Below are 12,536 nucleotides of genomic sequence, written 5' to 3' on the forward strand. Positions count from 1 at the left end.
TTTAAAATGGCTACATCATTTTCTCGACGTGATAAGCGATTATCGTGACGGTAATTTTATCTAGCGTGACACGCACGTTAGGGAAAATGAAAAACTTATCGATTTCGACAAAATGTATGGACTCAATCGATAATTTTATCACGTTGCGCATTTTGGAAGAGTTCAAGAGAGTCGCATACCAGATAGGCGTCATTCGATTTGTATGAGGTATGAGGGCTACCATTAATGGTAGGCCCAGAACGCTTGACTTTCATTGTAAACTCGCGAGCCACGGGCCTAAACCAATGACTTTCGAATTTGTTATCGAATTCAAGTTTGGATGTTAAATGATTCATGTGCTCAGCGGTGAAGGAAAACATCGTGAGGATTCCCCGCATATCCGAGAAATGTGCTTTCGAAGGTATGTGACATAACCTGTAAATTGGTCTAGTTTTCTTTTCGGGTTAGGTTAGATTGGCAGTCGCTTATGTAAAAAACCGTCAAATCTTTAGATTAGGTTGACCCCGTGAAAACAACGGGATAGCGATAGGAAGATGATGAAATTTGTTTCAAGGCTTTCTTACTATATTGGTTTATTTCTTTGACAATCTTGGCAATACTGTCTGTCTTTCTAAACGGGTGTCGATAAATATATTGCACGATTTGCTTCTTATGTATTCAAAAGATTCTAGTATACAAATTAAGTGCAAAAATATACAATTGGTTGGTGACTTTTGGGTCTTGCAAGCAGGTTCTTAAGCTTGTGTGCGATTCCATAAAAAAGACCGCACCCCGCCCTGCTGGGCCCGCTCTCCTGGGTCTGTGTGCAGCAAGCATTACGAGGATGATAATCGTAATCAGAAATACTTGAAAGAAAATAAAGAATACAGGGTGTTAGTGACACCGTATTGAAAAAAAAGAACTCAAGTAGTATATAGAACCTAAAAATGATGGCAGGTGTTTTGTGTGTATGAAACGATTGATGAATGTGGAGCAAGAGATGTATGTCAGGATCGAAGCAAATGGAATTCCATAGTCTCTGCTTACCCCGGTGGGAAATAAGCGTGAGTTTATGTATGTATGTATGTTCCTCCAGGAAATCAGTCAATCCACTTGATGTCAACTCAGAACAATGGTCTGAATCATCCCCCAGTTTTCATGACGGTGTCTCTGCCACCCCGTATCGTGTGTGTTACCTGCACGGACAGCTTCCTGTACCGAGAGCGGTTGCCGGTGGCGAAGTGCGTCTCCACCCAGCTCTTGATGTCCGACAGCTTGATCTTCTCAATAGCCTCCGCCTACGAAAACAGTCATTTATATTTATTTTTTACCTTTACGCTCTTGGCCCCAGACTTGCCCGAAGGCATTGACGAGGCCTAAGATGGAGCCTGCCTAGAAGGTGCCTGTTCACCCTGGCCTTGAAAGCACCCGGGTTATATGCATTCGGAAATACAGAAGACGGCAGAGATTTACCAAAACGACCAAGCGTGGCATTTAGTCTATTTTTCGCTCCATGCATGGTCAATAGGGCAAACATGCTCAACGTGATAAAATTATCGAACGATTCAATTTTCGTCGAAATCGATGTTGCTTTTCTCCCTAACATGCGTGCCACTTGATTTTGTTCGTATTTTGACAGAGTCATATGACTTATTTGGGTTCACATATTAGCAGCAATCGACAAAACGACATAATTATATCGTCAGGATCGATAAAATGACCGTGACAAAATTTTATCACATTGCGCTTGTTAGCCCTACAGACAACAGTTAAGATTGTTAAGTAAAACGTAAATGTAAGCTACTTTACCATAATAAGTGTTACAAAACTTGATTTTAACTTACCTCATTGTACAGTCTTTGGAATTGGTACTCTTTACTCACTATCTCCCTCCAATTTCTCTCCACCTGTAAAAATACATCAGATAAAGTCATCATTGAAACACTAGAGATTGAGCTAAGATTATCGAAATGCTAAACGATTCTTGCTAAAAGTTAAGGCTGTTATACCCTGTAAAACGTGCCACGAGAAAAAATAACATATCTCTCGTTCCTTTCGCACTAAGCGATATAGTATAGGTTATGTTTTACATGGCATAAACCCACTTAATACGTAATATCACATCTCAATAAGGCCGGTACAAAGGACGATGAGTCAAAACGTCGCCTTTATCAATAGATTGCAGACATATGTCATTCGAAGCGTCTTAGTGAGTTGATACTTTTGTTCTATGGCGACTTTCTCGAAATACACGGGATTTAGCCGAAATTCGAGTTTTAAATACGTAAGATTTTGGGTACCGCCGGGTACATGGTTTAATTTGAAGTAATCTAATCTTTTTAAAGATACTAATGAAATACAATAAATTACCTGTTGGAAGGGGGGGACGAGTCTCATACAGTTACGGTCATGGTCCTTTGCATTGCACGTAAATTAACATACGAATACAAATGGATACTGTGCGCGTTCCCATAGTAGATACTTAAAAGGTTGATTGTCCTTGCGTGTATGTATAATACATACGTGTTCGTAAGAGACCAGTTAGTACGGAAACTTCTAAAGTGCGACAGGTATGGAATGCCAACATGAATGCCAGAACTGTCAAAATGAAAAATAGTGATGTGATATTGGCGAGGCCAAAGTAGTGTTGCCCCAATTCGATCGACTTCGTTCAGCCTAACGCAACTAACCCGCTACGCAAATTTTTCCTGTACCTAAAGGTTGCCTGTATGAGAAATTGCTGCATGAGTAATAACGCCGCCTATTGTGCATTTCTTATATTGTTCCTATTTTCTGTACCTTGTGTCATGTGTGGTCAATAAAGTATATTTATCTTATACCTCTTCCTTGAGCTCGTAGTCGGTGGTGTACTTGAGCTGCACGAGCGAGTGCTTGGTGGCCTGCAGCGCCCGGTCCGTCAGCTTCTTCATGTCGCGAGAGAACTTCTTTAAGAAGGCTTCTACTCGGTGGTCCACGTGGGATACGCTGAATACGAAAAATGAAGAATAATGTATAATTCTTTAAATTAGCGAGAATATCTACTGCAAATCCGAGCATAACCAGGATTTCAGTCAAATAACAACACAATCAGATTGCCGTCCACCCGTTGGCAACAATCGTTCAACAACAACAATCTGGGTTAAAGGACACATCGAAGCAATTCATCTAAAAAAGCAATATTGCAATTTGACATTTGCGCATATAAAATTAAGTGCGTAATGCAAACAAATGTAAACTAGCAATATTGCTTTCTTAGATGAATTGCTTCGATGTGGCCATTTTAACCCCACTGTATGTTTTAGGGTTCTGGAAACAAACATACAGACGAAAACTAGAGTTTCTAGTGGCATATATTGATATATTCTAAGGTAAAACGAATGTATGTATCCAAACACAGCGCAGCACGTGCTGCTCGGCAAAAATACACCAAATGTACCCGTGGAAAATTTACTCGAAAACGGATGTTTAAGTACAACGGTTAATATGGAAAAAAACACCAGAGCATTTTTGCATTTGATAAACAAAAGAAATATAACATCCTAAGGCAAAAATTTCCAGACGCAATAGTTAAACAATAACAGTGTTACTACAAAACACAAACTAAAAATAAACTAGGTTTAAAATAGTATTTCGCGCCACGAAAGAGGTCGGCGGATTTTAATGAAACTAACTTGACAAGTCATAATAATTGTATGCAGAATCTGCGACAGTAGCGCCGCATCCTTCTTGACTTCTTTCGTGTACGGATTATATTTTAAACATAGTTTATCTTTTAGGCTTTGTTTTGTAGTAACACTGTAAGTGTTTGTATTTTAAAAGGACATTCAGTTACGACTATATATATTTACCTGAACTTATCGACCTGCGTGTTGACGGTGACAGACAACCCCAGCACTCCGAAGGTGTACCGCATCATGCTGTACACGGAGTAGCCTAGCTGCTCCTTCGTGCGCAGAGCGTCGAACACCGGCTCCTCCATTAACATCTTCAAACAAAGTCATATATTTGTAACCAAAGTCTTATATCGAAATATTATAAACGAAATCGTTCATCTGTAAACACAGTCGTTCATCTATAAACGAAGTCGCACATCCTGTAAACGAAGTCGCACATCCTGTAAACGAAGTCGCACATCCTGTAAACGAAGTCGCACATGTATAAATGAAGTCGCACATCTGTAAACGAAGTCGCACATCTGTAAACGAAGTCGCACATCTGTAAACACAGTCGTACATTTATAAACACAGTCGTACATCTATAAACACAGTCGTACATCTATAAAGTAAATGTAGTCATACATGATGTATGACGATGATGTATTTACTGATGTACGACTGTGTTTACAGATGTTCGACTTCGTTTACAGATGTACGACTTCGTTTACAGATTTACCACTTCGGTTACAGTTGTACGACTTCGTATATTATGTTATAGGTATTATGCTTACAGAAGCATAATATATATCTGCAAATAAACGCTATAGTACATACAGTTAGCACTTCAAGCACGGCGGTGTCACGCGGCGTGGTGGCCTCGCCCTGGTAGTAGTTGGTCACGATGCTGTTCGTGGACTGTTTGTTCAGTGATAGTACGCGTAACTTGCGCTCGCCCAGCGGCAGTTGACGGACCTTCAACTGACATAAAAAAACAATTAATACGGCATAGTGAGTAATCAAGGGGCAACTTCAGTTGGCGTATGAAAGAAAACCAGTTGATAACAATCTGGCCCAAAAGGAAGCGATCTTACATCATTTCTTATAACGACGAACACACACGATACCTTTATTTCCCATCTTTCGCATCGGGGGTCTGAACTAATTCCATCTGCTCCATTAGACTATACTCCTCAACTCCGAGACCTTTCTTTCCTTCAAATATCTACTCTTGTTCTTTCTATTAAAAATGCGTCACGTGGACCAACATTCCTTGTGAACTTACCTCTGGATATTCCTCATCCGTGAAGGCCTCCCACTTGATAGTGTTGAGCATGTTCTCAGAGATATTGATCGCCTGGTGCCAAGGCACGTTACCTTGTACTAACACCTGAAATAAACGCGAAAATTGATAGTAAAGCATACTTCCTATTTAATTTCGAACAAGTTAAAACGTTCCACAAAGTATTACGTTTAAACTTCGTTGCTCTAAAGCAAGACGAGGAAAGGAGTAGTCATTCAGTAGTCATTTATATAGGTGGAAACCTGTTATTGGCTTAGTTTTTAAGTATGATTTTCCTTTTTGCTATAGTTGTTAAGAGCTGTTGGTCTCCCAAATATAAAATAAATAAATAAATTCGCAGGCGTTTCCATCCGCCAAAGTGTTTGCCCATTTGAGCAATCCAAAACCAGGTTGTGTCTTAGCGACTGATCTTGTCATCGAGCTACTGTTTACCGGTTTGTAGATAGTTATCAAAGACAAAGGAGTCTACATATACAGCCATGGCTCTCGTGCATGTCTTCTTATCTAGCCTATTCGATCTCACTGCTGGGCAAATGCCTCTCCTTGATTTTTCCACTCCTCTCGACTTTGCGCGATCTCCGGCCAATCCCTCCGATAAGGATTAAGGTCCTCACGCGATCTTTTACGCGGTCTGCCTCGACTTCTATGCCCACACACTCACTGCATGTTATCATATAAAAATGATATAACTCACACCACATAAGAAGTTATAACAAGCAATATAATACCTGCACATAGAGTCTATCGAGCAGTCGATTGCTGAACTCCTTGAGGTCGGAGAGTGTGAGGTTGTGTACCAGCATGGCCTTGTCCCGCGGTGATATGTACGGCTCCAGTAGGATATCCATTCGGACGTCTCTGTCGATATACACATTGTTACAGTTCAGATATAAAATTGTGAGGGTCGCTTCACTATCCACACCATCTAACGACCCTCAGCTGAAATGCCAGTCGTGCGGATGCTATTGCCGCTCCCGTATTGGACTCTTCAGCCATACAATACGTTGCCACAGAAACGCTGTATAAATCATCTGATCAAGATGCAAAGGCCTATGATGTGACAGTTCAGATACTCTAGCCAAAATTCTTGTCATAAAACAAAATACATTATATGTTAAGGGTATTGGGACCCTCGCTCAGCAACAATAAATGGTTTAAGTGTAGCGGTGATCGAAATTATTATTTTTGTCATAGATAGCCTAAACTAAATGAGCTCTACACCTTTTTGCCACTACTTGAATGTCTCGGGAAAATACAAACAATTTTCCCAAGGTTGACTCTGGGTCTGAAGTTATTGTCAACTTTCTACTTAAATGTTATTTTTATTACTTATTATTAGAAACTATATATAAAAAAAGGTAAGGTAAGTTTGTAAGAAAAAGAGGACGTAACTTCAGACCCAGAGTAAACCTGAAGAAATTAGGAAGGATCACCTAGTAGTATTAAGAGACATATCTCTTGTCTCTTTCGCACTAAAAGTATACAGCTTAGTAGGTAATAGGATAAAGAAAAAGAAATTATTTCCATCTGTTGTGAACAGCTGTAAAACTTGAAACATGCTGACAAAATATTTATCTAAAGCAACGTCACTAACTTGGCCAGTTTGTGTGGCTTGATGAGCACGTTGTGGTAGATGCGCGCGCGCACTTCGCGCACGGCCTCGAACATGGGCGCCGTCAGGTTGTCCGTTGTCGTGCGCATCTCGCGGGATATCAGCTCCACCAGCAACTACATACATACTTTCATAAAATCACACCCGTAGTACCAAATGGAGTGGGCAGATCCACAAGTAATCAAAGTCAACTTGCAGCCACTGTTGATACGAAATCCTAAGATGAATATGATGAACCTTATGTGACAAGGGATCAGCTTATCGCCCATAAGGATTCATCATGTTAAAAGGGACCCAATCCCTTTGTCGGATTTTACGATATGCCCGGAAAGATAAACAGTTGAGCGTGTTCTATGTTTTTTGAGAATGGTACAGCAACAAGAGCGTGGCTCTTAAATTAGTGATGTGAAATGGAAAACTGCGTAATCTTTTTTTTAGATGAATAGAAACTATGTGGCCTTTTAGACACCCTGATTTAAAAGACTACATGACAAAACAATACTTACATGTAAGTTTTGACTATACCCCACGACTTTTAGCGTGAGTCCTTTATCGCTGACAAATATAGAGTGAGCCAGGTCCGCCATGTTCGCCGGGTATACCTCTTCCTGCAAGTAAATTATACTACTTCAGAAATATACCAGGGTTGCCACCATACAAAAAAATATACATTTTTCAAAAACAAACTTAGATATAACATTTTTTTTTGTTCTTTGGTCACATCCTGGACACTCCATACAAAAAAAAAGTCGTTTTCCACAAACACTACACATTGACGTTATCGTACACGCGCATCTGTGTGTGTGACGTGTGACGCCCATACGATCGAAGACTAAAGTAAAACCAAGGGAGGTGAGGTAAGCTTAGCTCAGCCGCTGCTGGAGAGGAGCGGAGAGTTGACGTTATATACAATACGTAGTATTAGGTTTGCGCCTGCTACGAGCGTACAGATATTTGAAAGGTCCGTTTTTTTAATATAAGCGACTGCTTGTCTGACCTTCCAGCCCGCAAAGGGAAAACCAGCCCAATACAGGTTAGGTTCGATGAATAGCTCTGATGTGACCCTTTTAAACCCCGAGACTTTTACTTATCACCGCAGCGGGTGTAAGAGGGTATGAAGCAAGTATACGCACCTTCAGCCCTTGCTGCAACACGTCCGTCCACAGGTCGAGCAGGCATGCTCTGTAACATACACACTGTCATGCTTTTAATATTGCTAACATAGTCTATAAAATACACCATTCGGCTGAGTTTGAGTATACAGGGTGTTTGTGACATCGTAACGAATACTCAGGGGGATGATTCAGACCATGATTCTGAGTTTATATCAAGTGGATTTTCCTGTCGAAAAATTCATGAATATTTTAGTGTTTTTTTTTTAAGCTGAACAAAAAAGCTTTAACTTTGTGTTTTTTTTTTAATTATTTTCCGTCCTTTTACGACGGAAAATTCCACTTGATATCAACTCAGAATCATGGCCTGAATCATCCGTCAAAGTTTTCGTTACGATGTCACTAACACCCTGTATACATCGCTTGCCTTTAAGGGAGCTAGTCCATTGCCCGGCGAAGCCAATGTGCTGTATATAGGCCAATAGATTATAATATTTGGAAACATGACAAAATGACTATGTTACGTGGGTAAGTTACACTTAATTTTTTATATAAAAATATTTTTTGTCGAGCATCCCTAAAACTACTGCATCTTCTCATAACCTGTATAGCCGAGGAAAAGTAGTTGCTCTTCTTAAAATACCAAGTCATCAACCAGGACGGTTGGACACCGTTACAGTAGTATATATAGTGCTCACTCTCGGGGAGACTTGAGGCTGAGCGGCGTGATGAAGTAGAAGTACAGCAGCGCGGTGGGGAAGCGGAACTTGAAGTCCGGCTTGTACCACAGCTCCATGTGACGGTTCTTGCGCAGCAAGTTCGGCTGGTCCAGTCTACCAACAAATATTATAAAATTGGAATAACATATATATACATAAAATAAACAGCCTATATACGTCCCACTGCTGGGCATAGGCCTCCCCTCAATCGACCGGAGAGGGTATAAAGCATCACCACGCTGCTCCACTGCGGGTTGGTGGAGGTATTTGGACTAGTAGCCCGGGACCAACGGTTTAGCGTGCCTTCCGAAGCACGGAATCATCTTACTTTTCTATCAATCTGATAATTACATCCTGTAATGTCGTGACCAAACCAGGGACAGTCTCACTAAGTATTTTTTATTGTCAGAGTCCCCACCGGGAATCAAACCCAGGACCTCCGGATCGTGAGCCCAACAGTCAACCACTGGAGCACGGACGCCGTTACCTGAAGTTGTTGATAGTGGCCAAGAGGTCTCCTCTAGACAGCTCGGCCGTGGTGCCGCCCTTAGCCTCAGTCTTTTCATGTACGTCCTTGCCGGATGCAGTCAACAGGTCCACGCCTATCCTCTCAGCTTCATCCAGGTATATCTGCGCCGGAGGGATCACCTCGAAGTCTGTCGTTATGTAAATGTTCTTTTCGGGCAAGTGGAACGCCGGGAACGGCGCCGCGTTCAGCCAACGGTCCATCCAGTCTTTTGGAATCTCTAGGAAGGAAGAGTATTTTAAGAGTGATTAGAAAAAACTTACATACATAAAACTCATGTCTATTTCTCACCGGGGTAAACAGAGACTGTAAAATTCTATTTGATTAGATCCTGATACACTTCTCTCGCTTCCTCCGCATCAATCGTTCATAATTCATCAATCAGTTTTCATCAATCGTTTCATACACGCCGGTTCAAAGCAGATCGTGCTGAACCTTTTCTAAGGACATGTCCAATTTGGTCAATATACGTCCTTCCTCTGCCAGCTTTACCACAAACCTTGACTTTATATAAAACAATAGTATCGTTTCTCATTCTCAGCTAATTTAAATCATTAATATCGTTGCAAGGACTATCGATATACGGCAATACCTTAACCTTAAAGTGAACAATCGATAATCAAACTATCGACAGTTCGGCAATCGGCGATAGTTTATTCTTCTTCTATCGTGTGGGTTGTGAGGTGAATTACCAATCTTATCAACCTTGGTGTCAGGGTTACTATTGAGCCGCCAAAGGCCCCTGACATGACTCATATAACGATTACGTACTTACGTCAGTAAGTAGTAACTGGGACCAACGGGTTAACGTGCCTTCCGAAGCACGGATCGTCTTACTTTCGGACAATCAGGTGATCAGCCTGTAATGTCCTAACCAAACTAGGGACCACGAAGTGGTTTTTTTTTTATATGTCCCCACCGGGAATCGAACCCAGGACCTCCGGATCGTGAGCCCAACGCTCAACCACTGGACCACGGAGGCCGTTGGCAATTTATATGTCGCTACACCGCTGTCACTTTACTACACGAGTCGATGCGGCAGAGGTGTTTTGGAAATTACTTTTTTACTAACATCAAAATAATATGGAAATTCGCAACGTTGTCTGAGACCAAAAAATCATAATCGTGGGGTGACTCCAGCAACATATGCAATCAGAATTCGATCCGGGAATATCGGATTTAGACTTGTTGTACCACTTATTCTTTGCAGCGGCGGTGCAGGGCGGCGGTTACTACCATTGCGGATTAGATGTAGTGCGAAAACACCATAAGGGACAAGAGGGACTAAAATTGACGTCAGTTTGACGCTATCTCACTTTGAATGACAGACACGTCTAAGCAGTAGCGTTCTATGTTTTTGTGCTAGTACTCACCTTGCCGCTTGTACTCGGTCCCAAACCACTGCTCCTTGAGGTCGTACTCTATGGGCTGCGAGTGCTTGTTGGACAGCACCATGATGTTAACCGTGTCTGCGCGCATGCCTTCTAGCAGCTCGCTGATAGCCTATAATACGTTTACAAATCCGTTACAGCCCTGTTCGGAGAGAGTGACTTACAACCGGGTTCGAATCCCGGCTGGGACTCTAAACTGCTGAACTTTGACTTTTGAGTTTGAATTTATGTTTGGATCATAAATAACTAGCGAGGAGTGGGTGTATACACCTCTGCCTACCCCGTTGTGGGATACTGGCGTGATGCTATGCTATGTTAAATCACAAAATACTTCTAAAATATCACCCTGTGGTGGTACCTACAAGGTGGCACCACACCCTTTGGCCAGAAGTCCTCCCGCATAAAGGTGTTGTTCAGCTTGCTCATCGGCACATACTACGTACACACATCAAGCGTTTTCCCATTTTTCACAGAGTCCGCTTACCTAACCTGAAGATCTGACAGGTCCTCAAACAGGTTTTTACAGGTGCGACTGCCTATCTGACCATTCAACCCGCAAAGAGAAAACCATCCCATACAGGTTATGTCACATAACTCTAATCTCTACGGCTGTCTGCGACCTGGTGACCCCCTGACAAAAAAGCTGGATCTGCTCTTGCCACAAAAGCATTGAAGTTTGTTTGTTTGTATGGTTCTTAAGAGATTTCTGAATACGTCAGAACCCCAACGCACCTTCGGATCGTACTTGTAGTAGATCCTCTCGCCGGTGATGTAGTGGTCGGGCGGGTAGTAGTGCATGTTCTCCACCAAGTTTTCTACATAGTCGGCCGGCTGCGTCTCCTCTTCGTAGCGGAAGCTCGTGTCCTCAATCGTCTTGATCTCGTGGAAGATCCTCTCCGAAGGCCCCAGTTTCCGCAGCATGTTTATATACGAGAATATCGCTTCTAGCACCTGAAATAGGGTAGGTATTTCACTAATGCAAAGATAAATTATAAAATGTTAATCTAGAAACAGAAGCCCGTCAGTCATATTTTTTGTGATTTACTCAAATAATTATGAAAAGGCTAGTTTCCAACTAGCCAAATCAGTTACTTCTCACTTAATGTCAAAACACGAAATTACTATGGAATTCGTACGAAAAAGCTATGAAGTCATAGAAAAAACGTGACAAAATGTCGGACTTATTATTACGTTTTTCTTGGACTTCATAAATAAGTTCAATATAAAAAATAAATTGTTTTCGTTAGTTTTAGATCTGTCTTTATTTAGTAATCAGAATTTCATAATTTATCTCGAACTTAGTACACGGCCCAATTAAATGATAATGCGTACGATGGCTGACCGATTTTAATGATGACGTCACTAGGAAAGTATTTCCATACAAATTCAATAGAAAATTTCCGCTTTGACGTTTCGTAAAAAGTACCTCATTTGACTAGGGTGCAAAATAGCCCATTGTTAGTTTAGTTGTAAACTTGAGGCGCGTTATAAACACTGGCCCCGACTCCTGCAGACACCACCTAATTTTATTTTAAGTTATACTTGTCATTTTCTTATCCGCCGCAAGGAAAGAGACGGAATATTGACAACAGTCAATTTTATAATGAATAAATAACCCGGGCGAATAAAGTAGGCATCTCGCTCATATGTAACCCATTTGACGTGTACCGTTAACTTAATTTTGTCGGGTTATTGGGCAATATAAAAATTTGGAAGGACATTTTAAATTTCGGCCTAAAATCGATGTGTGTTTCATAAATTTTATGCCCGTGGATTACCCGTCCCTTTTTTTCAGTGGATAAGAAAATGACAGGTATAACTTAAAATAAAATTAGATGGTATGTACCTAGTCATGAGCAATATTACCCACTTTAGAACCCTGTCGCACTATCATATTTGTCATTTAACGAGACTTACGGTTTAATTTGTCAAAAAAGTTATTGTGACATGGTTCCAAAGTTTATACCCATGACCGAACAGGAATCAACACCATTATTTTGTGTACCTCGTCGATGTGGTCGAGGCCGTCCTTGGTGAGCACCACCTGGGTGGAGAACAGGCTGTACATGGAGGTGTAGTCGATGCCGCTCTCAGAGTTGCCCGTGTAGATGCCCAGCGCCCACACCCTGTAATACATTCACTTCTCATCAAAAAAATCGAAACACCTCGCATGTATATGTTTCTTAAGGATTATCTGAAAAATAATTAAATGTTGAGATTTAAGCAATGGAGAGAGCTATG

The 12,536-nt window shown here is 41.3% G+C and overlaps 2 protein-coding genes across 2 annotated transcripts in view; both read right to left on the reverse strand.

Moving 5' to 3' along the window:
- LOC126375984 (nardilysin-like) overlaps nt 1-12,536 on the reverse strand; it is a 44,372-nt gene that overhangs the window by 4,600 nt on the left and 27,236 nt on the right. Inside the window, exons 8-22 of the mRNA XM_050023116.1 lie at nt 12,301-12,421; nt 11,028-11,246; nt 10,278-10,407; nt 8,866-9,124; nt 8,358-8,492; nt 7,681-7,729; nt 7,054-7,155; nt 6,530-6,663; nt 5,664-5,793; nt 4,918-5,022; nt 4,470-4,613; nt 3,828-3,964; nt 2,820-2,964; nt 1,824-1,886; nt 1,176-1,277 (exon numbers count right to left, since the gene is read on the reverse strand). Of these exons, the coding sequence (XP_049879073.1) occupies nt 1,176-1,277; nt 1,824-1,886; nt 2,820-2,964; nt 3,828-3,964; nt 4,470-4,613; nt 4,918-5,022; nt 5,664-5,793; nt 6,530-6,663; nt 7,054-7,155; nt 7,681-7,729; nt 8,358-8,492; nt 8,866-9,124; nt 10,278-10,407; nt 11,028-11,246; nt 12,301-12,421 (1,975 nt within the window). The remainder of the gene's footprint in view (nt 1-1,175; nt 1,278-1,823; nt 1,887-2,819; nt 2,965-3,827; nt 3,965-4,469; nt 4,614-4,917; nt 5,023-5,663; nt 5,794-6,529; nt 6,664-7,053; nt 7,156-7,680; nt 7,730-8,357; nt 8,493-8,865; nt 9,125-10,277; nt 10,408-11,027; nt 11,247-12,300; nt 12,422-12,536) is intronic.
- LOC126376000 (glucose dehydrogenase [FAD, quinone]-like) overlaps nt 12,099-12,536 on the reverse strand; it is a 142,887-nt gene continuing 142,449 nt past the window's right edge. Inside the window, exon 13 of the transcript XR_007567675.1 lies at nt 12,099-12,141. The gene's annotated coding sequence lies outside the window, so the exon portion shown is untranslated. The remainder of the gene's footprint in view (nt 12,142-12,536) is intronic.

This window comes from Pectinophora gossypiella, chromosome 20 (assembly GCF_024362695.1).
Source record: "Pectinophora gossypiella chromosome 20, ilPecGoss1.1, whole genome shotgun sequence".
In the NCBI taxonomy this organism is placed as follows: Eukaryota; Metazoa; Arthropoda; class Insecta; order Lepidoptera; family Gelechiidae; genus Pectinophora; species Pectinophora gossypiella.